General features: G+C 45.5%; 2 protein-coding genes across 5 annotated transcripts in view; both read right to left on the bottom strand.

Annotated features, from left to right (window-relative positions):
* fam193a (family with sequence similarity 193 member A) overlaps positions 1–2,319 on the bottom strand; it is a 152,969-nt gene extending 150,650 nt beyond the window's left edge. Inside the window, 1 exon segment of the mRNA XM_055632272.1 lies at positions 1,859–2,319. Within this exon segment, the coding sequence (XP_055488247.1) occupies positions 1,859–1,996 (138 nt within the window). The 5' untranslated portion in view covers positions 1,997–2,319.
* Positions 2,320–20,718: 18,399 nt separating this feature from the next.
* rnf4 (ring finger protein 4) overlaps positions 20,719–26,713 on the bottom strand; it is a 38,901-nt gene continuing 32,906 nt past the window's right edge. For all 4 annotated transcript variants that reach the window (XM_055632270.1, XM_055632269.1, XM_055632271.1 and 1 more), the window contains 2 exons: positions 25,766–25,841; positions 20,719–23,285 (listed from right to left, as the gene is read on the bottom strand). In XM_055632270.1, the coding sequence (XP_055488245.1) occupies positions 23,136–23,285; positions 25,766–25,841 (226 nt within the window). In that variant the 3' untranslated portion in view covers positions 20,719–23,135. The remainder of the gene's footprint in view (positions 23,286–25,765; positions 25,842–26,713) is intronic.

Below are 26,713 nucleotides of genomic sequence, written 5' to 3'. Positions count from 1 at the left end.
CACAGACCATTTCAAAGCTTTGACAGCTTTGCATTCTCCATAAGCCTAAATAAACATCCATAACACCAACAATAAACCTAACCTGCACCTCCCAACCTCCCTCTTCCCAATGTCCTCAATTTTCACATTTTCATCCTTATACACAACACTGTTACCCTCCGCCACAATTCAAAGAACATTCTTCGATCCTAGCCCTTCACCACACCACTGCCGGATGCACCTCCAGCTGTTTTAATCTTCAACCAAATCTCCAACACACTCAGTCTCTTCAAAACTCTTCATTGACCGAGCTCTTTGCCCCTCCTCTCAATAACCCTGCTTTGTCAGTCGACTCAATGTCAGTTTCTATCCATGGTATTCCTAAAACCTACTTTGGACAATGCTAGTTTTTTTTTCCCCATCAAGCATCCCTGAAATATCCATTCTTGGTTTCAAAAATAGAGACATCACTATTAAACCAGAGTTTTTCTTAGGTTTAACATCACATCAATGTCCATTCAGCTAGATCACTTATTTCAGACTAGATATCTTTATTCCAAATCAAAATCACATATCAAAATCGATTGTGTATGAAATGAAGATCAAGTCAGAAAATGTTATCTTATGTCAAGGTATGCGTTAAGGTCAAACCAAAATAAAATTTATAAAATATTACTACCAGGTGACAGTGCATAGCTCAAACACTCGACTAACTTGTTACTACGCGTTAAAGACGTTATACTGAACAGGGGCAAGATAGTATAGTATAATGCTTTCATAAAGGCAAGTTTTATTTTGTATCCAGGAACAACCAAGCTTTTAAAATTATTTCCTCCAAAATAGCATTAAAATGGGCACAATAAACATTCCAAAATTGAAAGTAGGCTCATGATTAAAGTATCCAGCACTTTGCAAAACAATAGACAGTATTATCAATGTGAATTCTCTTCATAATACAGTACACACTGCACAATAAGCAAGGCACTTCACATCCAGGAAGCAAAATACACCTAAAGCACAGCTAAAAAAAATATCAGGCAAACAAATCAAAGTTAACCTTACACATGACATCGTTCTTGTTAAAAAAGATCCATACATTAAACCGTAATATGAAAAGAGAATCAAGCGACACTTGGGGGCAGGGGCAACATACACATAAGTACATTCTAATTATATTCAATACAAACAACATGTAAAGATAATCAAACAGCATTTGGCAATGGGGAAAACATATATTAATACATTCTTATGATGTAAACTACATAGAGATAATCAAACAGCGTTTGTGCTGTGGGGACATACATTTATACACTCTCATGATATCTGACACCAACTAGTTGAGAGGATCAAACGGTGTTTGGGGAGGGGGAAACAAATTTTAAGGCATTCTAATGATATCTGATGCAAACTGGTCGAAGAGAGGATCAAACAGCATTTGGGGAAGAGGGAAAATACATGAATACATTCGAATAATATTTGATGTAAGCTACACGGAGAGGATCAAACAGGGGGGACGGGACATACATTCTAATAATAATTGCTCCTGTTAGGGGGAACATACATTAATACATTCTAATAATGAAAACTACTTCTGTTGGGGGTGAACATACATTAACTACTTCTATGTGTGTGTGTGTGGGAGGGAGCTGAGCTCTTAAGTTGGATGCAGACACATCCTTGCATTAATTGCCTCCCGGGGAGAAGGAGGGTTACTTGGGGGAAGAGTGGGAAGGCCTAAATAAAATCCCCGGGCTGGCTTTCCGACGGTCCGTTTGCACGCTCCCCCTCGGCCCTGTCGGGGGGGGGGACGCGCGGGGGGGGGGGGGGGGGTTTACATTCGAACCGGAGCTGGGCGGCCTCGGCCCTCGGGCCCGCTTACCTCCCCGTGTAAGGTGCCGTTGGCCCCGCCGCTGCTCGGCGGCGCCAGGGCTTTCTGCTGCCGGCTCACCGTCTTGCCGCCACCGCCGCCCCGCTTGTTCTTCCTGCGCTTGGCCCGCTTGGCATCGGCCGGACTCATGTCGGGCGGAGGGGAGGGGAGAGGAGAGGAGGCCGCTGGCCGGGGGGGAGAGGGAGGGAGGGAGGGAGGGGGTGGTTGCCGGGCTGGCGGCTCGTCTGCCCGTCTGTCCGTCTGTCTGGGCTGGGGGGTGGGGACCGTCTCCCTCTCCCTTTCTCTTTAACCCCCTCTCTCTTGGAGCAGAGGCGAGGGTCAGGTGGAGGGAAGGAGGGAGGATGATGGCGCTGTGTCTGTGTAGACGAGGGAGGGGGGAGAAGCTGCGAGACGTCCCCAGCTCCAGCTCCCGCTCCCGCTCCCGCTCCCCTCTACTGACAGGATCCGAACCGAACCGACTCCAATATGGCGGCGAGTGCGGGCCCTATCCCGGCCGCCACCGCGCCAGCTCCCCACCGCCGCACACCTCCCACCGCGCCTGCGCCGCCGCCGCGCTGCACGCCGGACCTTGTAGTCCTCGTCGCTCCTCCCCCCCCACACACACAACCGCTGGATCCAGATGTGCGAAAAGGTGAATGTGTTATTGTCATATCTCCAAGTCGGAACAATGACATTCTGACTGTCAGCTGCGCAACAGTAAACATTGTACACTGTAAACAATATTATTAAGTTCAGTATATATATATATATGTATATATCTATATATATATATATATATATATATATATATATATATATATATATATATATATATATATATGTCTATATCTATGATGTGTTATTGTCATATCTCCAAGTCGGAACAATGACATTCTGACTGTCAGCTGCGCAACAGTAAACATTGTACACTGTAAACAATATTATTAAGTTCAGTGTGTATGTATTAAAATGTGTCTATATATATATATATATATATATATATATATATATATATATATTTATAATAGTTTACAGAGTACAATGTGTATATATAAATATATATGGCTGGAACACATTTGCAGAGTTGGTGGTGGAGGCAGACATAATAGTGGAGTTTACGAGATTTTTGGATATGAAGGGAATAGAGGGATATGGATTATATGAAACATAGAAACATAGAAATTAGGTGCAGGAGTAGGCCATTCGGCCCTTTGAGCCTGCATCGCCATTCAATATGATCATGGCTGATCATCCATCTCAGTATCCCGTACCTGCCTGCTCTCCATACCCTCTGATCCCCTTTGCCACAAGGGCCACATCTAACTCCCTCTTAAATATAGCCAATGAACTGGCCTCGACTACCCTCTGTGGCAGAGAGTTCCAGAGATTCACCACTCTCTGTGTGAAAAAAGTTCTTCTCATCTCGGTTTTAAAGGATTTCCCCCTTATCCTTAAGCTGTGACCCCTTGTCCTGGACTTCCCCAACATCGGGAGCAATCTTCCTGCATCTAGCCTGTCCAACCCCTTAAGAATGTTGTAAGTTTCTATAAGATCCCCCCTCAATCTCCTAAATTCTAGAGAGTATAAACCAGTCTTTCTTCATAACACAGTCCTGACATCCCAGGAATCAGTCTGGTGAACCTTCTCTGCACTCCCTCTATGGCAATAATGTCCTTCCTCAGATTTGGAGACCGATAAGAGTTGGTCTTGGCATCATGTCAATGGTTCTATTCTGTGCTGTTCCATGTTGTGTGTAATATAGTTCTCAGCAGTGCAGTGCAATCGGCCCAGAGGAACCTTTTGTCTGAAGAAAGATCCTGACCTGAAATGACACCTATCCATTTGTGTCCTTTTTTGTAAACTAACATCTGCACTTCCTTGTTTCTACCTATCCATGATCTACTGAGTTACTCCAGCATTTTCTGTCCTTTTTTTGTAAACCAACACCTGCAGTTTCTTGTTTCCATAAAAGGTACAGGAGTAACTCTGGAGAACATGGATGGGTGACTTTTCAATTTGGGGCTCTTCTTCAGACTGATTGAAAGGAGGGAGAAGAAAGCTGGAAGAAATGAGAAGCAGGACAAAGCATGGCAGGTAATTGGTTGACGCAGAGGGATTTTTTGACAGGCAGCTGTTTTTCGGAGATCCTATCCATGTTCTTCAGATGTTCTGCCTGACTTGCTGAATTACTGTAGCACCTCGTGTCCTTTTTTTGTAAACCAGTTGCATTTCCTTGTCCACGCACTCATTTCAATCCTGCCATTGGGAAGAAGAGATAGGAGCCTGAAAATTGTAACGTCCAAGTTCAGGAACAGCTTCTTCCCTACAGCCAATAGACATTTATATATTCTTCTCACCAATTTAGATATTTCATTCTTCTAAAAATCTGCAGATGATGTAAACCTGAAACAAAAACAGAAAATGCTAAGCAGGTCAGGCAGCATCTGCAGGGAGCGAAACACTTAACATTTCAGATCAAAGAACTCTCCTCAGAGAAAAGTTAGAAATCAAGTATGTTTTAAGTTGCAATGGGGGAAAATGTCAAGAGAGTTTACAATCAATCTGAAGAAGGATTCCAACCAAAAGAGTCGCCTATCTATTCCCTCCACAGATGCTGCCTGGCCTACTGAGTTACTCCCGCACATTGTGTTTTGCTCAGAATTCTCGAGTGTTTCATTATCATATGCATCAATAACGGAACAATGAAATTCTTACTTGCTGCAGCTTAATGGGCCCATAAACGCAACAACAGTTTCAGTTTATAGACACACAATGCTGGAGTAACTCAGCAGGACGGGAGCATCTCTGGAGAAAATGGTTGACATTTGAAGGGTCTCGATCCGAAACATCACCCATTTCTTCCCTCCAGAGATGCTGCCTATCCTGCTGAGTTACTCCAGCATTTAAACCAGCATCTGCAGTTCCTTCCAAAACAGTTTCAGATTATTCACATAAATAAATATACAATAATCAATAATGCAATCAATTAATATCAAAATTGTCAGCTAACCGTAAATCTGCAAAACTGGTCAAGTACATCCTTTTTCATAATTCTTCTTCCCCATACATTCTGATTTGTTTATTTACTTTTGGCACTTTGGGCGGTCTTTCTCTCCTCCAAGGGTTTGGTAATCCATATGTGTCGGAAGGAACTGCAGATGCTGGGTTAAACTGAAGATAAGACACAAAATGCTGGAGTAACTCAGTGGGTCAGGCAGCATCTCTGGAGAGACGGGTGACATTTTGGGTCGAGACCCTTCTTCAGGCTCGGGTCTTGACCCGATACATCACCCATTCCGTCTCTCCAGAGTTGTTGCCTGTCCCGCTGAGTTACTCCAGCATTTTGTGTCTATCTTTGGTAATCCATCTCCCATTAGTTTCTCATTCCAATCTAAGGCCTTCACCACCACGCTATCTTTTTCTAGCCATAGGCTTTTTAATTCCGTTAATGCCATGGTGTCTCTCTTTCCCCTTGATACTCTTGTATCACAGGGTCTACATCCATTCTGACACCCACCCACTTTCTCAATGGGTAGGTGTTTAAAAGGAATGCTAACACAATTATTTTCTCAAATAACAATCTAGAATAAACACCTTGAAAGGGTGGAGGAAACAAAGTCAATGGCAACCTTCAATAAGAAAGTGCAAGTTAGAGCTCTTTGTTTTACAGACATAAAATAAAATGGTGAATCGATAAAGTGCAGATGCTGGAATATTGAACAAAAACAGTGCTGGAGGAAGTTCGCGTGTCAGTGGATGGAAGTTTCATTCGGGATCCTTGATCAAGGGTCCAGACCAGAAGAATCACCTTATCCATTCCTTCCACAGATACTGCATGAGCATGGATAGACAATGTTTCAGGTCAGGACAGGTCAGGATGATGGAGTAGGAGAGAGTAAACGGAGGCAAGGGTGGCACAAAGCCAGGCAAGTGATAGGTGGATACAGGTGGAGGGGGCTTGAATGGCAGATGGGTGGAGTAAGTGACAAATGATGGAGATGAAAAGGAGGCAAAAGGGTGTCATAGTGTCAGAGAGATACAGCGTGGAAACAGTCCCTTCGGTCCAACTTGCCCACACCGACCAACATGTCCCATCTACACCGTCCCCGCCGTGTTTGGTCCAAATCCCTCCAAACCTGTCCTATCCATGTCAGATAAGGAAAGAAGAGGAGTGAAATGTAAAGCTGGAAGGGGAGATATGTGTGGAAGGGGACAAGGTGAGGGGAAGGAAGGGGGATCAGCAGACTCTACCTGACCTGCTGAGATACTTTCTTTTGTTGCATAAAATGGGATCAGTGTAGAATTAGTGTAACTGGTAAGTACAGTTCAACGCAGACTCTATGGGCCAAAGGGTCTGATTCCGTGCTCTGCGACTCAAAAACAGTGAATTGAATTTCTGAATCATCTTGAAAACATGATCAGTCCAAATAGCTGTCCCAGTCGAATTGTTTTTTCTCCATCTCCCTTTCTATTCTGGTCTTTGTTGTCCTTTTCCCTGTTTTTCCTCCTTTTTGTTCTTTTTTCCCTACATGGGCGGCACAGTGGGGCAGCGGGTAGAGCTGCTGTCTCGCAGAGTCAGAGACCCAGGGTCAATCCTGACCTCGGATGCTGACCGTATGTTCTCCCTGCGACCACATGCCTTTCCTCTTGCATCCCACAGATGTGCGGGCTTGTAGGTTAATTCGCCTTTGTTAATTGACCCCATTTGTAGGGAGTGGATGAAAAGTGGGATAACATAGAACCAGTGTGAAGAGGTGATCGATGGTCGATATGTACTCAGTGCGCCAAAGGGCCTGCTACCATGCTGTATCTCTAAAACTAAAACCTAAACCATATTCTTCCCCATTTCCCCTCTTCTTCAACGTTATATTAGCCCCATAGCAGAAGCATCCACGTCGCGGGGCTGGAAACTGGAAGTATCCTGAGCTAATTCTGCTACCACCATCATCTATTGCGACAAGTGATGGCTCCCACTGATTGTCGCCGGAAGATTGCGTCCTTTTCAGGATGGACGATGACCATGAGGTCAACATTTGTAACAAGATGGACTCGAAAGAAGAAGAACGACGTTATATTTATATATATTTTGCCATTAAGATCACAAAATATTTTGAGGGGCCCAACTGAAGTATTACCTGCTACAAACTAACCTGGAGGATGCGTTAAGGTGGAGAACCACAACCTTAATTGGAGAAAGAGGTTTTAACAAGTGCAGTAAAGGAAGAGAAGCTTATCCAGGTAACTGAGACACAAGGAACTGCATATGCTAAAATCTTGAGCAATTCAGCAGATCAGGTAGCATCTGTGGAGGGAATGGAGAGACAATGTTTTTGGTCGGGACCATTCTCCTAACCCCATTCTCCTGCCTTCTCCCCATAACCTCTGACACCTGTACTAATCAAGAATCTATCTATCTCTGCCTTAAAAATATCCACTGACTTGGCCTCCACAGTCTTCTGTGGCAAATAATTCCACAGATTCACCACCCTCTGACTAAAGATTCTTGTTCTTCTGTGCAGCCTCATCTCACATGGTCCACATGTTTTTATGTCTTTGTCTGATATAAACGGAGACATTGCCACAATGCTCCATGGCAAGCAATGTATCGAACACTTATGTCCACGATCCAGCTCAGAGAAAGCAACTGGCATCTTCGTCTTTTTGTGTTTGGGCACTGCTCTATCTGGTTTGCAGAGTGCACGTTGTTTAATGCATTCTTAATAACAAAAACATTTATATATATATATATCATCAAATAAAATTGTGCTGGGAAAATTGAGAATCTGCTATCTATTTAAAAAATATATATTTTAATTTGAGAGAATGGAGCAGCTGGGCTTGTACACTCATTGAGGGGATCTCATTGAAACATATAATATTGTTAAGGGCTTGGACACACTAGAGGCAGGAAACATGTTCTCGATGTTGGGGGAGTCCTAAACCAGGGGCCACAGTTTAAAAATAAGAAGTAAGCCATTTAGAACAGAGACGAGGAAACATTTTTTTCCTCACAGAGAGTGGTGAGTCTGTGGAATTCTCTGCCTCAGAGGGCGGTGGAGGCAGGTTCTCTGGGTGCTTTCAAGAGAGAGCTAGATAGGGCTCTTAAAAATAGTAGAGTCAGGGGATATGGGGAGAAGGCAGGAATGGGGTACTGATTGGGGCTGATCAGCCACGATCACATTGAATGTTGGCTCGAAGGGGCAAATGGCATACTCCTGCACCTATTGTCTATAGTCTATAAGTTGGCAGGAAGAGGTGAACACATCACAGATAAGCAAAGAAAGTTACAAAGTTTGGTGCCCTTGTTTTTAGCAGTTTCATTTTACAGTTTTTTGTTTCCAAAATGCTATTGGCTTGGCTATGGCTTTATTTACCCTATGTACTTTGAAGGGTTTAGTATTATGTGCTTGAGTATGTAAACAGTGGAACACTTTCACGTGCTGTTAATTGCCTGTGGGGTATGCTCCAAACGTCATGGTTGTGTAATTCTTCCCAGTGGATCCTCGACTTCCTCATTCACAGACCACAGTCTGTCCGTATTGGTGGAAATGTGTCACCCTCGATACAATCAGCACGGGGGCACCTCAAGGCTGCGTGCTCAGCCCTCTGCTTTCCTCACTCTATACTCATGACTGCGTAGCCGTAGCGTAGCGAACTCCGTCATCATTCGCTGACAACACCACTGTTGTGGGACAAATCACTGATGGGGCCGAGTCAGAGTATAGAAGTGAGATTGACCGATTGACCAAATGGTGCCAGCACAACAACCTGGCTCTCAACACCAGCAAAACCAAGGAACTGATTGTGGACTTTGGAAGGGGTAGGATAGGGACCCACAATCCTGTTTATATGGTGGAAAGGGTCAAGAACTTCAAATTCATGGGCGTGCACATTTCCGAAGATCTTTCCTGGTCCCAGCGTATTGATGCAATTATAAAGAAAGCACATCAGCGCCTCTACTTCCTGAGAAGATTACGGAGAGTCGGTATGTCAAAGAGGACTCTCTCGAACTTCTACAGGTGCACAGTAGAGAGCATGCTGACTGGTTGCATCGTGGCTTGTTTCGGCAACTTGAGCGTCCAGGAGCGGAGAAGTATGCAGAAAGTTGTGACCACTGCCCAGTCCATCATCGGCTCTGACCTCCCCACCATCGAAGAGATCTATCGCAGTCGCTGCCTCAAAAAGGCTGCAAACATCATCAAGGACCCACACCATCCTGGCCACATACTCATCTCATTCCCCTCAGCCATCAGGCTATTAAACCCGCCAACAAACAGATTCTGAACTGTAACAGCCTATTGCACTTTATCTGCTTATTTATGTGTATATTGAACTGAACTGTTCTGTATTATGATTACAATATTCTGTTGTGCTGCAGCAAACACGAATTTCATTGTCCTATCTGGGCCACATGACAATAAACTCTCTTGACTTGACTTGATTGGCACCATCATCAAACTTGGTTTCCCCCCTTGCATATAATCAGATTCCTTTTGTTTTTTTCTTCAGTTTGGGCGGCAGAGTTGCTGCCTTACAGCGCCAGGGACCCGGGTTCAATCCGGACTATGGGTGCTTGTCTGTACGGAGTTTGTATGTGCTCCCCGTGACCGCGTGGATGCTCCAGTTTCCTCTCACACTCCAAAGATGTGCAAGTTTGTTGATTAATTCAGCTTCGGTAAAAATTGTAAATTGTCCCTAGTACCGTATGTAGGATACTGCTTGTGTATGGGGATCGCTGGTCAGCACGGACTCAGTAGGCTGAAGGGCCTGTTTCTGCACTGTATCCCTAAAAATAAAGAGTATTTGATATTTTCATCCAGTGAAAAATATTCTGTCTGCGCTGTCTGTGCCTCGATCTATAGAAACAAGGAATAGCAGATGCTGGTTAATACACAAAAGTATTCAAAGTGCTGAAGTAACTCAACAGTCAGTCAGTCAATTTTATTCGTCACATGCACCCGTAGGTGCAGTGAAATGAATTTGCCAGCAGCGATACACTTAAAAAAGAACGCACAATACACAATGAAATTTAACACAAACATCCACCACAGCATTGTTCACTGTGGTGGAAGGCAACAAAGTTCAGCCAGTCCTCAACAGGTCAGGCAGCATCTCTGAAGAACATGGATAGGTTGCGTTTCTGGTCGAGAGTTTTCATAGTGCAGAATGTAGTCTTTAAACTATTTTAGTTGTAACAAATCAACCTTTAGTGGACCAAACTGAAAGATATGGGCCAAATGCAGGTAAATGAGACCGACTTACCTTGGGCGGCATGGATGTGTTGGGCCGAAGAGCCTGTTAAGGTGCTGTGTCTCTATGACATTCCCCCACTCCTTAGGTCATCAGTGGCCCCGTTGATGAAGAGTCTGCATTCCACTCGTTGGTCTTTGACTCGACAAAACCCCAGTAGACGTCACTGCCCCTCAATCATAGAAACATAGAAATTAGGTGCAGGCGTAGGCCATTCGGCCCTTCGAGCCTGCACCGCCATTCAATATGATCATGGCTGATCATCCAACTCAGTATCCCGTACCTGCCTTCTCTCAATACCCCCTGATCCTCTTAGCCACAAGGGCCACATCTAACTCCCTCTTAAATATAGCCAATGAACTGGCCTCAACTACCCTCTGTGGCAGAGAGTTCCAGAGATTCACCACTCTCTGTGTGAAAAAAGTTCTTCTCATCTCGGTTTTAAAGGATTTCCCCCTTATCCATAAGCTGTGACCCCTTGTCCTGGACTTCCCCAACATCGGGAACAATCTTCCTGCATCTAGCCTGTCCAACCCCTTAAGAATTTTGTACGTTTCTATAAGATCCCCTCTCAATCTCCTAAATTCTAGAGAGTATAAACCAAGTCTATCCAGTCTTTCTTCATAAGACAGTCTTGACATCCCAGGAATCAGTCTGGTGAACCTTCTCTGCATTCCCTCTATGGCAATAATGTCCTTCCTCAGATTTGGAGACCAAAACTGTACGCAATACTCCAGGTGTGGTCTCACCAAGACCCTGTACAACTGCAGTAGAACCTCCCTGCTCCTATACTCAAATCCTTTTGCAATGAAAGCTAACATACCATTCGCTTTCTTTACTCTCTGCTGCACATGCATGCCTACCTTCAATGACTGGTGTACCATGACACCCAGGTCTCGCTGCATCTCCCCCTTTCCCAATCGGCCACCATTTAGATAATAGTCTGCTTTCCCGTTTTTGCCACCAAAATGGATAACCTCACATTTATCCACATTATACTGCATCTGCAGTATCCTGAGGGGCTGCTTGGAGGAAGGAGGAATCTTCTCTATCCTACACTTCAGTGGGACTCTATCCCAACATGAGTGTGTGTTGCAAGTCCCTCATCGTCTCTGGGGCAAACCTCTGCAACTCATCATCATCGTCACTGGAAGTATCTTCACCTCACAACCTGCACAAGGTCAAGGGATCATTGACACCCATATACACTGAAGGTGTACTAGAAAACTAGAAAATTACAGTAACTGCAGGCCCGGTATGAATATGGAAACCAAACTGATTCAATAAGTAATGGGACCACTGGTCCTGCCCGGCTCACTCACTCTTGGGGCAGCATGGTCTCACCAACCATCCTTTGATTGTCTCGGCGTGCCATTTCAACCTACTTTTCATGATTAGTAAGGGCATCAAAGGTTACGGGGAGATGGCAGGAGAATGGGGTTGAGAGGAAAAAATAGATCTGCCGTGATTGAATGGCAGAGGTGACTCGATGGGCCGAATGGCCTAATTCTGTTCCGATGACTCATGGTCAAGTTGGTGGGAGGAAGCAGACAATCGACATTGCCAAAGTGTGGCCATGTTCACAGCGTGGCTGTGGTAGGTGTGAGGGCAATGGATTCCTAGTGTGATGCCCCACCTGAGGGCAGTAGTGTTGCGGCGGGTCAAGCCACTGCCTCACTGCACCAGAGACCCGGGTTCAATCCTGACCTTGGGTGCTGTCTGTGTAGAACTTGCATGTTCTGCCTGTAATTGCGTGTTTGATTTTTGGACTAAACTTTCAGAGAACAGGCCCTTCGGCCCATCCCCCCCCCCATATACACCAGTGCTATCCCACAGATAAGGCACAATTTACAGAAGCCAATTAACCTACAAACCTATACTTCTTTAGAGTGTGGGAGGAAACTACAGCAGATGGAGAAAATCCACGTAGTCTGAGAGAATGTACAAACTCCATACAGACAGCACCCATTGTCAGGATCGAACTCGGGTCTCTGGCGCTGTAAGGCAGCAACTCTACCCCTGCGCCACTGTGCCACCTCACTTGGGTTTTTCTCCTCCTGCTCTGGTTTCTTCCCACATCCCAAAGACTTCGGGGATTGTAGGTTAATTGGTCTGTGTAAATTGCCCCTAGTGTGTAGGGACTGGGTGGGAAAGTGGGATAACGTAGAACTAGTGTGAAGGGGTGAATCGATGATTGGTGTGGACCTGGCAGGCCGAAGGGCCTATTTCCATGCTGTATCTCTAAAGCTGTGTGACTAACTCTATCAGAAGCATTCACTCAGTGTGCATCGGAGTATTCATGAATATATTCAACTCAGTACTGGAATGAAAGTTGAATTCTTCCACCTCAGTGACAAGAACACTTGCGTGGAATTGTGGCTAGATCTTTCTCCTTTCTCTTCATCCCGAGCTAACTCACTCCACCATAATATTACACCCAGATTTTATCTTCCAAAAATAAACTTTATTCATAATAAAAAATATATACAAAACAAAATAAATCTTCATGCTTTCTTGGTGCCTTTACATTCAATAGTGTAAAATTGTAAAGTGTCCGCACCTTTAGCACTCATGTGGCCTCCTGGGGTGATATCCTTCCCTGGTTTGAGGGGTGTCCCCATCGGTCTTGTCCCTCAATGTCCAGGTCTGGCCATCTTTTTCACTGTGGTTTCTTTACCAAAAATGCAATTTATTTGGAATAAAAAATGTTTACATCACAAAGATTGTGCCAAAACTTTTCCAACATTCTCAGTGGCAATACATGCATTAGTTTGCATTGTATTTGGTATGAGTACTGTACTCACATTGTGTTCTCAAAAAACATCATTATACCAGGCATCCTTGCCACTCATGAGGCCCCCCTGGGGTGATATCCTTTCCCTTGTTAGAGGCGGGTCTTCACCAGCAGAGGAAGGATCTGAGACTATGGTTCTCCCCCAAAGAACCGAGCTTCAGCAAGTCCTCCTGCAGTCTGGAGGGGGCCAGTCGGCAACATTCCCTGATGGGCACCTCGCTCTGCTGGGAGGCCAACAAAATTCGGGCAGACCAAAGGGCGTCTTTTGCCGAGTTCATGACCTTCCAGCAACACTTGATGTCCGTCTCCAAATGTGTCCCTGGAAACAGCCCGTAAATTACAGTACTCTGTTATGGAGCTGGTCGTGATGGGCCCTTGCAGACCTTTCCAGACTCTCTTTGCAAATCCATACTCTGCAAAGAGGTGGGCAAAGGTCTCCTCTCCGTAGCGGCCGTCCCGAGGGCAGCGTGCGCTGGTAGTGAAGTTGCGACCGGGCAGGAAGGATCTGACTGGGAGGGTTCCCTCCACCGCCAACCAAGCCAGATCTTGGTGCACGTTGGTGAGTTCTGGCGATGCGGCATTTCGCCGGACAAGCTGGGCGGTCTGCTCTGGGAACCACGCCACAGGATCCGTGGAGTCATTTCCCCGCAGGACGTCCGGTGCTGGGGTTCCATGAAATTCTCTGTTGCTCAACCTGCACACACCACTTTACAGTGAGGATGGATGGTAATAAAGATGGCAGATTACCCATATGACACTTGCAGGGAACGTAAAAGTGACACACACCAAAGACACACAGGTTTGTAGGTTAATTGGCTTCAGTAAAATTGTAAAATTGTTCCAATGTGTAGAATAGTGTTAGTGTACGGGGTGATCGCTGGTCGGCATGAAGTTGGTGGTTTGAAAGGCCAGTTTCCATTCTGTATCTCTAAAGTCTTAAGCGCTGGAGTAACTCAGCAAACCAGGCAACATCTCTGGAGGACGTGGATAGGTTCTAGGGCATGGATAAGTATGTAAAGAATATTGACCCGAAAAGTCACCTATTCTTTTAGTCCAGAGATGCTGCCTGACCCACTGAGTCACTCCAGTACTCTGTATATTTTTTCATAAACCAGCACTTGCAGTTGGTTGTGCCTCTGTTCTAATTGTGATCTGCTTTCCAGTCAGATTCAGTGTGCTGAGAACAGAGAGGTGGATGAGGAATGATGAGGTGATTCTGACAATAGGAGTCTCTCACAAGTGTACATCTGCCAGTGAGGAAATTAAAATGAAGCAGATTGAGGATGGATTTGATTTGCAAAGGCCAGGGCAGGCTTTCCCTGTCATTGTTGTATTCCCCAAGGCTGCAACAGACATGACTGAAATGGATTCTAATGAGAAACCGTAAGTGACAGGGATGAAAGAAATCTCCAGTAGATGATGGTTAAATACGTAAAAGCAACTGAAAAAGATCCCTTTCGAAGGTTTGCTCAACCCTGTATCAATGAATGTTTTAATTACCTCAACAATCAGCATGAGTTTGCTTCGCCTTCACTAGTTTCTTTGCCATTATTCTGTACAAGTGAGAGATGTTGGCTACATAGAGTCGTACAGCATGGAAACTGGCCCTTCGGCCCACCTCGTCCATGCCGACCAAGATGTGCCATCTATAGTATAGTATAGTTTATTGTCACCTGTACTGAGGTACATTGATAAGTAGAGCCAGGGTGTTTAGGCACAAAAACCCCCACTGAAATAGGCAAGTAAATAGGCATAATCAAATTTTAAAAAAGTCATGAAAAGGGCGTTTATTGACAGAATAAGGCATAAAAAGGCAAGTATTCGATCACCAAAATATGGTTAAAAATGATAATATAAAGGTATACTACATTAAATGACCAAAGTTGCCTGGTTGCACATAATTACTGGTATTTTTTCAAATTATCTGGTGTTAACCTATTGATATTAACGTGTGCGGACAGGACATCGAAGGATGAGAAGCCGAAGCCAAGATACCGAGCGGACATCGCGCCGAAAAGTCAAGATACCGAACGGACGAGGCCAAATGGATACGAAGCCAAACGGACACGACGCCGAATGGACGCGGGGGTCTGGACCAATCGCTAACCATCGTCGATGACTGACAAGGTGTCGGACCAATCCCGTCTCCGGAGACGTCATGTCCGTTCGGCAGCTTTTCGACGTCATGTCCGTTCGGCTTCGTGTCCTTTCAGCATCATGTCCTTTCGACACAGGCAATTAATCTCCGAAGGGTCATGACCCAAACATCATGTGTCCATTTCCCTCCACAGATACTGCGAGACCCACTGCACGAACACACACTTGGAGATGTGGGAGGAATCACCCAGAGGAAACCCACACTGTCACAAGGAGAATGTGCAAACTCCACACAAGGTGCCACACAAGGTCAGGATGGAACACAAGTCCCCAGAACTGAGAAGCAGCTTTATGTGCCTATCCCACTTAGGCAACGCTTTAGGCGACTGCCAGGGACTAGTTTTAATGGAATCCACCTACGCCAACACCTGGTTCAACCTATGACAGCAAAAATTGTTGCCACCGTCGCCGAAAAATGTGTTGAAAATTTTGTGGCAGTCGCCTGTAGTCACCCAAAAAAATTGCCTAAGTGGGACAGACCCATTACTATCTGCTGCACCACCCAGATTGTTACTCTGCCTCACCCTGTAGGACAGTTTCTTCCCAGCTCTTATCTGGCAACTGAACCATCCTATCACCAACTAGAGAGTGGTCCTGACCTACCAGTCACCTTATTGAAACTTGGTAAAATTGGAATTGGACTTTGCCTTGCACTTCCCTTTATCCTGTATCTGTACAGTGAGCAGCTGGATTGTAATCATGTAAAGTTTTTCAGTTCACTGGTTAATATGCAATAAAATGCTTATCACATGACACAAATAAACTCAACTAAACTGTTTCTTGTATCACAACAGTGACGACACATCAGAGGGTGCCCTGGGTGGGGATTAGTCCAGGATTTGCTTTTCCATCCTATGAGTTTGAGGGTGCTTGAGAGTGGAACAGCATCACCTCCTGAATGACTTGACAAATGTATATTGTGATTTAGTTGAGTTGGGTTTAGAGATACAGAGGCCCTTCGACCCACTGAGTCCGCACCGACCAGCAATCCCCGCACATTAACATTATCCTACACACGCTAGGGACAATTTACAATTTAACCAAGCCATTAACCTACAAACCTGCACGTCTTTGGAGTGTGGGAGGAAACCGAAGCTCCCGGGGAAAACCCACACCGTCACGAGGAGAACGTACATACAGACAGCACCCGCAGTCGGGATCGAACTCGGGTTTATGGCGCTGTAAGGCAGTAACTCTACCGCTGTGCCACCATGCCGACAATGTTTACAATTAACTCAGAATGCAGTGGTGGAGATACTGGGAACTGCAGATGCTGGTATGCAAATAAAGACACAAAGTTAGACACAAATGCTGGAGTAACTCAGCGGGACAGGCAGCATCTCTGGAGAGAAGGAATGGGTGGTCGAGACCCTTCCTCAGACCAAACCAGCATCTGCAGTTCTTTCCTAAAGACACAAAGTGCTGGAGTAACTCAGTAGGTCAGGCAGCATCTGTGGAGAACATGGATAGGTGACATTACTGGTTGAGTCCCTTCTTTTGAGTTCTCCAGAGATGCTGCTTGACCCGCTAAGTTACTCCAGCACTTTGTGTCTTTTTGTGTATTAACCAGCAACTGCAGTTGTTTGTTTCATCTCATTGCAATTTTACAAAATACTAATTGGATCATTTCTTATAGTTTAGTTTAGTTCAGAGTTACAGCATGGAATCGGGCTCTTCAGCCCCGGCGACCATTGATCACCCGTTCACACTAGTTCTGTGTTATTCCACTTTCCCATCCACTCCTGACACACGAGGGACAATTTGCAGAGGCCAATTAACCTACACGTCTTCGGGATGACCTGAAACTTCACCTATCCACATTCTCCAGAGAATGCTGCCGGACCCAATGAGTTACTCCAGCACTTTGTGAGCAATCAGTGAGCAAGAGAAACTAGACTGGTCATTGAGCAGCTCACAGCAGCAACACCATGCGAGGGGGAAGGCTCTGTGTCATGACCACGCCCTCTAGTGGTTGCAGCATTTAAGTCAAGAGTTTATTTATCACATATAGTATCCTACAGCACGGAAACAGGCCCTTCGGTCCAGCTCAATATGGATTAAAATGCCCCATGTAAGTTACTGCCATTGAAAGAGTCACAGGTTTAGAGGGATATGGCTCACAAACGTGCAAATGGAACTAATGTAGATGCGGCATTTTGGTTGGCATGGAGGTTGGTTGAAGGGCCTGTTTCCATGCCGTTGCAGCATGTAAACAGGCCCTTCATCCATGCCGACCAAAATGCCCATCTACATTAGTTCCACCTGCACGCTTGTGAGCCATATCCCTCTAAACAGTTTCTATCCATGTCCCTGTCCAAATGTTTTAAATATTGTTATAGTATCTGTCTCAACTGCCTTAACTGGCTACTCATATATATATATATATATACACACACACATATATATACACACACACATATATATATATATATATATATATATATATATATATATATATATAGAGTCATAGAGTGATATAGCGTGGAAACAGGCCCTTCGGCCCAAATTGCCCACACCGGCCAACATGCCCCATCTACACAGGTTCCACCAGCCCATGCTTAGCCCATATCCCTCCAAACCTGTCCTATCCATGTACCTGTCCAAGTGTTGTGATAGTCTCTGCCTCAACGACCTCTGGCAGCTTGTTCATACTCCCACCACTCTCTATGAGGAAATATTACCCCTCAGGTTCCTATTAAATCTTTTCCCCTTCACCTTAACCCCATGTCCTCCGGTCCTCAATTTCCCTATTCTGGGGAAGAGACCGAGTCTACCCGATCTATTCCTCTCATGATTTTGTACACATCTATAAGATCACCCCTCATCCTCTTGCGCTCCAAGGAATAGATTCCTAGCCTGCCCAAACCTCTCCCTGTACTCAGCCCCTTGAGTCCTGGCAGCATCCTCGTAAATCTTCTCAGCACCTTTACCAGCTTGACAACATCTTTCCAATAACAGTGCCCAGAACTGAACACAAGACTCCAAATGTGGCCTCACCAACATCTTGTACAACTGCAACATGACATCCCAATGAAAAAGGTGTCACACAGGTTCCTGTTTAATCTTCTACCTCTCACCTTGCGCATAAATCCTCTGGTTCTTGATTCCCCTAATCCGGGTAAAAAATGTTTACTCGATCTACTCCTTCCATGATTTAATACACCTTGAGGATCATCGACGATAGCCACAAAAAAAGCTGGAGTAACTCAGCGGGACAGGCAGCATCTCTGGAGAGGAGGAATGGGTGACGTTTGGGGTCGAGGCCATTCTTCACATTGGATAGGGATAAGGGAAATATACAGACGGTGATGTGGAGAGCTAAAGGACAATGATTGAAAGATAGTAACAAAAAAACAGTAACAAAAATAAAAGAAACAGTCCATTGTTAGCTGTTTGTAGGGTGAAAATGAGAAGTGAGAGAATGCTGGGGCTACCTGAAGCAAGATAAATCTATATTCATATCACTGGGCTGTAAGCTGCCCAAATGATCTCCTGCGCTCCAAGGAATAAAGTCCTAGTCTGCCCAACCTCTCCTTGTAGCTCAGATCCTCAAGTTCTGGCAACATCCTTGTAAATATTCTCCGCACTCTGTCCAACATCTCTCATCTTTCTGAAGTCAACAGTTACAGTAAACAGTCCTTTTTTACAGATCTCTTTACAACAGATTTTGTTTATAGCGGACAGATTCATCGCCCGGTCGGGCAGCCATCGCCACCCCAGGTTCGCACCATCTCCCTCGGCCGCTGCCAGGCAGGACCTACCTGTTCTCCAGCCACCTGCGACCATGGACTCTGCCGATCCTCGCCTCTCCACCGGCCCCTAACAGCCCTGGGCCATCAACTCACCTGGATTCCAGGCCCAGTTCCAGACAGAATCTGAAGGATCCAGACCCATCGCCTATCCATGTTCTTCAGAGATGCTGCCTGACCTGCTGAGTTACTCCAGCACTTTGTCCTTTTGTGCGTTAACCAGCACCTGCAGTTCTTTGTTTCTGCAACGTTAATCCTTTACTCGGTGAAAGTGGACATCCGGCAATCTTGGACGCCATTAATCCCCACCATGGTCCATTATAACAAGGGTTCACTGTGGTTTCCTGATTTTGTTGACGTTGAGCTAGAGGTCATTGTGGTTGCACCACTCAAACACATGGTCTAGCTCTGCACGGACCCATCACCACTGATGGTACAGCCAATAACGCCGGCATCTTCGGCAGTTACAGGTGGTTTAGGTGGGCACCATGAGTGAAGACATTTCTCATCTTCATTCCTTCATGTCTTAAGACAGTCGCCACCTCTACTCTCACAAATAGGACAAGCACTGATGGGCATCTTGGACAAATTGGGTCAAAGGGTTTATTTCCATGTGGTGTGACTTTATAACCATGCACATAACCTGGGCATTGGATGTAATGGATAATCCTGGATAATAAATTGCCCATTGGTGTGGCGGATGGTAAGTTGGCCATCTAGAGGTTTTCGCTGCCGAGGAAGGCCATGCCCAATGTCCTCAAGCCTTTAATGTCCGATACACAAAGTTAACTACATCAGACTTCCAGTTCAACAAATCGTCTGACTTCACAACCAAAGTGGGTAAACAATCAAACAACTGATAAGAGGCCATAATCAATCTTTGGGAGGTGAGAGGAAATCAGAGTAACCGGAAGAAACTCATGCGGTCAAAGGGAGAGCATGCAAACTCTACCTTCTCTGTCTATTTCCGTACAACCTCCACATAGATAGTGCCCGAGGTCAGGATCGAACCCAGGCCTCTGGACCTGTGCGGCAGCAGCATTATCTGCTGTTTACTGATCAAGAGGCACCAGTGCTCGCTCACAGCTGCTCAGTCAGATTCAAAGCATAGAAAAGTACAGCATAGGGACAGGCCCTTTGACCCACAATGTCTGTGCTGAACATGATGCCAAGGCCATCTCTGAAATACCTGCACATAATTCATATCCCTGCCAATTCAAAAGCCTTCTAAATACCACTATTGTATCTGCCTCAACCACCAACCCTATCAGCACATTGCAAGCTCCTTCACCCAGCGTAAAAAAAACCTGCCCTGTGCATCTCATTTAAATTTTACCCCTCTCACCTTAAAGTTATACCTTCAAGTATTTGATTTTACTTTCCTGGGAAAAAGGTTCTGGCTGTCCACTTGTATTTTGCTAAACCTCCATCGTGCCTCCCTGCAACCTCTGGCATTGCAGAGAAAAAAAAATCCAAGTCTGTCCAACCTCTCCCTGTAGTCATTCTGGTAAACCACCTCTGCAACCTCTCCACAACCTTCCTATAACTGCATGCAACAATCCAAATGTGGCCTTGCCAAAGTCCTATAAAGCTGCATCATGACATCCTGACTCTTATTCTCAATGCCCCAATCTATAAAGCCTAGCTTACCATATGCTTCTTTCCAACTTTATCTACTTGTGTTGCTATTTTCGGGGAGCTATGGACTTGGACCCTAAGATCCCTCTGTACATCAATGCTGTTGAGGGTCATGCCATTAATAGTCTTTGTTATTTCCATTCTGAAAGGTGCTGCAATGCCAGTACCTGGAACTTAGAGTAAACTTAAGGCAAAAGTTTGCAACAAACCAGGAAAACAAAATAACTCAATCATCATTAACACGTCTAAAATTACCCTAAAAAAGCAGACAAAATGGGGAGGTGTGAGGGACTGATACTTTTATTAATTATTTTGGCCCTCAGATCCTTCACCTTGTGGCAAAAAAAACATTCTAATTGGCATAACTTATAATTGACAAGAGGACATAATGGTTGTTTAATATTCAACATCCATAAAACACCACAGCACAAATAGTTCAGACAATTAAAATAAACTTCTCCAATTACTCAAAATACTTCCAGTAACATTTTTTTTTTAAACTAACTTAATCTTTTATTTTATTTTCCAAAGAGATGTGAATTTTCAACAGGTTGAAGTTAATTTGGTTTCATGGTGGGCTGAATCTCCCAGACGCCAGTCTTTACTCAGACCAACTTGGATGCTGAAGCCAAGCCCATAGTCAGAATCTTTGGTTGAAGATACATCTGTTCAGGACCTCAGTTAGAGATTGATTTGAGGAGGGGGAGAGAGAGAGAGAGAGAGGGAGAGGGAGTGTTGGGGGCAGGATAGGAGAAAGAGGGAGAGAGGGGAAATAGAGGGAGAGAGAGGGAGGGGAGAGAGAGGGAGGGAGAGAGAGGGGGAGGGGATAGAGAGGGAGAGTGAGGAAAGAAAGACAGTATGTTTCAAAAGCAAAATGGAATTGTGAAACCATGCATAGAGTAATCCTAGCCCTCTTCAAACACCGCTTGAAACCCAGCCATCAACAATCGTAAGGCTTTGAAAGATTTCCTGAGTTCGAGGGGTCTAACCAAAAGCTTGTGGTCCTTGGGTAACCTGCAATTGTCTTTCTCCCCCCCCCCCGCCATCACAAATGCTCCAGCGGTATAGGATTTGACAGTCACAGCTTCATTTGGAAGTAAGGTACCAATTGGAGCAGCAAAGCACAAAGTGCTGGAGCAACTCACTGGGTCAGGCAGCATCTGCGGTGGGAATGGTGAGGGAGGGAAGAAAGAATGCATATTATCCAAATGGAGGGAGATTAGAGTTTTTTTGGAGATAGTGATTTCAGTATCCTGAGCACATCATTGTCGATGGCACAGTCGATACAGAAGGTAATCAGGCAAATAACAGACACAGTGATGGAGTAACTCAGTAGGTCAGGTACCATCTCTGGTGAACATGGATAGGCGGACATTTCGAGCCTTCTTTGAGCCTGAAGCAGGGTCCTGACCGCAACATCACCTATCCATATTCCGAGATGCTGCCTTACCCGCTGAGTCACTTCAGCACTTTGTCTTTTTTTTTGTAGTAAACCAGCATCTGTGGTTACTTGTTTCTGCAGGCAGATAAGAGAGGTGTTCTCATTTATTGCTCAAGGAATAGAATACAAAAGCAGGCTATGATTCAATTCTATCGGGAGTTTATGTTTCAATAATGAGGCAGAGGCATGGTTGGTGTTTGGAGATCTGGACTTCCAGCCAAAGTGTCTGCCATCGCTCTGCCTCTGCAGACGCTGCCTGGCTCACTGTTCCTCAAGCAGTTGATGTTTTTGCCTTGCTCCAGGTTGCAGCATCTGTAGTCTCTTGTGTTACCGTCCAGTGTTGGGTGTGGAGCAGTACTGAGGTCAGATTCAACGGTGTAGGAAGAAACTGCAGATGCTTGTTTATACCAAAGATATGCACGATATGCTTGGGTCTCAGCGGGTCACGCAGCATCTCTGGAGAGAAGGAATAGGTGACGTTTTGAGGCGGTAGGGTCTGAAGAAGGGTCCAGACCTGAAACATTCACGATTAATTTCAAGTAACCCTTGCATTCCTTCTCACTGTCCCTCCCCCACCCTCGTCATCCTGCTCGATTCACTGTTCATATCCCCTCGTTGCCACCACCTCCACAGCCAACCTCTGATTTGTACTGTATGTTCTCATGCCTCTCCCCCAACTCCCAGTCTGAAGGGTCTCGTCTCAAAACGTCACCTATTCCTTTTCTCCAGAGATGCTGCCCGACCCACTGAGTAACTCCAGTATTTTGTGCCAATCTTCACATTAAACAGCGCTCTCCGTCGGCGGACCAGGCAGAGCAGCAGATTGAAGACGTTGCTATGGGAAACCGCGGCGGGTTCCATCGACTGCACGCGGCCATTCTCTGATTCCAGGTGGAGGGGTGGCAGCGAGAGATGGAAAGCGTAGAAAAAAACAAAAGTAAAACCATGTACAAAACACACGCTGGAGTTCACTTGGCAACTGGAGCACGCTGGAGCTTTGCTTTATTTCTCATCTGCCGCCGTTGCCCGTCCCCTCCCACCCAAACCCCATTCAGAAACAAAAATCACAACCAAGTCGATGGGGTGCGATGGGCAGGGACGGGCGGCCGGCACGGCGAGCTTCGGTCTCCGACGCAGAGCGCCCCCTGCCTGCCCGCTGCAGAAGCTGTAGAACGTCGCGGGATTCCGAGGGAGGGGCCAACGCGCAGGTGGGTGGATCCATTTCACCAGGAAAACACCCCCATCCCTCCCCACCGGCGGTCAGATGTAGATGGGGTGGTACTGGCGTGTGTTGAGTTTCTTTCTGCAGGTCGGACACATGTGTGAGTTTTTGAGAGAGTCCCGGATGCACTGGCTGCAGAAGACGTGACCACATTTCGTGGAGACAATCAGCCTCCCACTTTGCACAATCTGGGCAGGGACAGGAAACAAGACGAGAGCATCAGCAACTGCACAAGTTGGCGCTGAGAATCACTGCCCATGAATAACACTGCACAAGCTCATAAGTCATGGGAACAGAATTAGGCCCTTGAGCCCATATTTGTGACGTTAGTTGTGGAGGAGTTACTGGAAGAATGGAGGGTGATTGATGATCTGCCTTTAATTAAGAAAGGCTGTAAGGACAAGCCAAGGATGTTCATAAGTACACAAGTCACAGGAGCAGAATGAGGCCATTTGGTTCATTTAATCATGCCTGATCTTTCTTTCCCTCTCATTCCTATTCTCCGCCTTTTCCCCAAAGCCTTTGACGCCCTTACTAATCAAGAATGTCAATCTCTGCTTTGAAACTACACAGTAACTTGGCATCCACACCCATCTGTGCCAATGTATTCCACAGATTCACCACCCTATGACGAAAGAAATTCCCCCTCATCTTTCTAAAGATTAGTCCTTTTATTCTGAGGCTGTGCTGTCTGGTCCTAGAATCTTCCACTAGTGGAACCATCCTCTCCACATTCACTCTATCCAGACCTTTCACCATTTGGTAAGTTTCAATGAGGTCCTCCCTCATCCTTCTAAACTCCTGTGAGTACAGGCCCAGTGCCATCAAAAGCTCATCATAAATTAACCCAATCATTCCTAGGATCATACTAGTAAGCTTCCTCTGGACCCTCTCTAACGCCAGCACATCCTTCCTCGGATATGGGGCCCAAAACTGCTCACAATACTCCAAATGCGGTCTGACCCGTGCCTTATAAAGCCTCAGCATTACATCCCTGTTTTTATAATCTAGCCATCTCGAAATAAAGTCTTTCTTTGCATTTGCCTTCCTTACTGCTGATTCAACTTGCAAAATTACCTTTTGGGAATCCTGCACCAGCTTTCCCCAAGTCCCTTTGCACCCCGGATTTCTGAATCCTTTCCCCATTTAGAAAATAATCTATGCATTTGTTGCTACTACCAAAGTGCATTAACACACATTTTGGACACAGGCATCAGAACCTTGTGCTCAATCCAGATTGATGAACTTAGGTCCAAGATGCTAAATTCTTCCAGGATCAAAAACGAAAACTGGAATATGTCAAGAGTTCTGTATCACCAGCTTTCTCCCCTCTAATCCACTAATCCGAAGAAGGGTCCAGACTCAAAGCATCATCTGTCCGTTCCCACCACAGATGCTACCTGGCCTGCTGAGTTCCTCCCGCACTTTGTGTTTTGCCCAAGATTTATCTGCAGTTCCTCGTATCTCAAAATGATTTGCTTGATTTCCCTCTCACCCACATCACTCTCCCTTCCACATTCCCTTTTGAGAAATCTTCAGCCATAATTTAGGGATTTTTGCTCAGGATTCCAGCATCTGCAAATTCTTGTGAACATTTTAGAACATTGAATCAGTTGTACAGCACAGAAACAGGCCACTCAGCCCCACATTAGACCCATGTCCCTCTAAATCTTTCCTCTCCATGCACCTGTTAAAATGCCTTATAAATGCTGTTATAGTACCTGCTTCAACAACCTGCCCTGATATCTATCTTTGATATAAGCCAGTAACACCAGTTCTCCTCCACAGCTCGTTCCATGTGAAACCCTCAATGCGAAGGTGGTTACCCCTCAGCTTCCCTTTAAATCTTTCCCCTCCCAGCTTAAACCTATGTCCCTGGTTCTTAATACTGCTCCATAAAACAGTACAGCATTGGAAAAGGCCCTTGAGCCTACTATTTCATATTGGCTGACTATCTGTTACAGACAGAATCTCAAAACAAGGAACTAAAAGTCTGAAGAAAGGCCCCAACCCCAATCATTAGAGAAATTAACGTCCATACACCGCTGGGGTGTCAGCTACCCAAGCGAAATACGAGGTGTGGTTCCTCCAATTTATGTGTGGCCTCACAGTGGAGGAAGCCCAGGACAGAAAGGTCAGTATGGGAGTGGGAAGGGGAATTAAATGTTTGGCAACTGTGGCAAGAACACAAGAAGAGCATCTGCCACCCCATGAAGCTCTGTCTACAGCCAGTGGATGTTGCCCCCTGAAACGCACACCATGCCCACCCAGGCCATGCCGCTCCTTCACTGTCACTGGGCCACAATCCTGGAACTGCCTTCCCTAACAACGTTGTTGGCGATTCATTTTCAGGCCGGCACAGTGACATAGCGCCAGGGACCCAGGTACAATCCTGACTACGGATGCTGTCTGTACGGAGTCTGTACGTTGTCCCTGGGACCGCATGGGTTTTCTCCGGGTGCTCCGGTTTCCTCCCACATTGCAAAGACGTACGGGTTTGTAGGTTAATTCTATCCTCCACACATTGGTAAGTGTGTGGGCTGACTGCTCGTCAGCAAGGACTTGGTGGGCAGTAGGGCTTGTTTCCACGCTGTATCTTGAAACTAAAAGAGCTCTGGTGCTGTATGATTCTATATGCACCTTGATTTCCCTGGTGGTGTTGGCTTACCTCTGTGTAACCGTCCATGCAAATAGGACAGCTAATGGTTCCTGAGGAAGACTTGCCGTAAACAACTTGATCAGATCTGTCAAAGAGAAAGTCAGGTGGATGTTAACACTGGTTACACCTCGAAGCAATTGAGAACACTTTCCCCAGTCCCACCAACGTACATGCTGGGGTTTGTATTCAGTCTGAGCCAAGGTCTGAACCGAATGAGCACTACAGATGCAGATGCGCACACAGAAGCATTTAAACAGTTCTACGTACAAAACAAGGGTCTTGACCCGAAACGTCACCCATTCCTTCTCTCCAGAGATGCTGCCTGTTCCGCTGAGTTACTCAGCATTTTGTGTCTTGTGGGGTGGGGCTCGGGGGGTTAGAGGGATCAACAACCGACCACAGTTGTGGCATCATAAATAGGTGAAATAATTGAACAGACAACAGTTCATTGTGGGTCGAAGAGCCTGCTCTTGTATGTTAACTTTACTTTTCTGATTTTAGAATGGGCCCTTTAGAATCTTGCTCGTCAGATTGGAAGCCTTGACAAAAGTTTAAATTGTATATTTGCACTAATCGCATGCAAACCTATCTCTATGTTAATCTCCTATCTCTAGATTTTAAATCATCTCCATGTGATGATATCCAAAAAAACTTTAGACTTCGTTCACAACTATCTCTGGAGAAGCCACAAGGTGTTAGCATAGAACATAGGACTGCACAGTAGATAGACATAATGTGCTGGAGTAACTCAATGTGTAAGTTTCTGGAGAAAAAGGGATGCGTGACGTTTCGTGTCGAGACCCTTCCTCAGATTCACCCGTCTTTTTCTCCAGAGATGCTGCTTGACCCGCTGAGTTACTCCAGCACTTTGTGTCTATCTTTGGTATAAACCTGTATCTGTAGTTCGTTGTTGCTATAGAACAATCCAGTACAGGAACAGGCATTTTGTCCCACATC

The sequence above is a fragment of the Leucoraja erinacea genome, chromosome 3 (genome assembly GCF_028641065.1).
Source record: "Leucoraja erinacea ecotype New England chromosome 3, Leri_hhj_1, whole genome shotgun sequence".
NCBI lineage: Eukaryota > Metazoa > Chordata > Chondrichthyes > Rajiformes > Rajidae > Leucoraja > Leucoraja erinaceus.
Note: the sequence above shows the minus strand (reverse complement) of the source record. Positions and strands in the feature narration are given on the sequence as shown.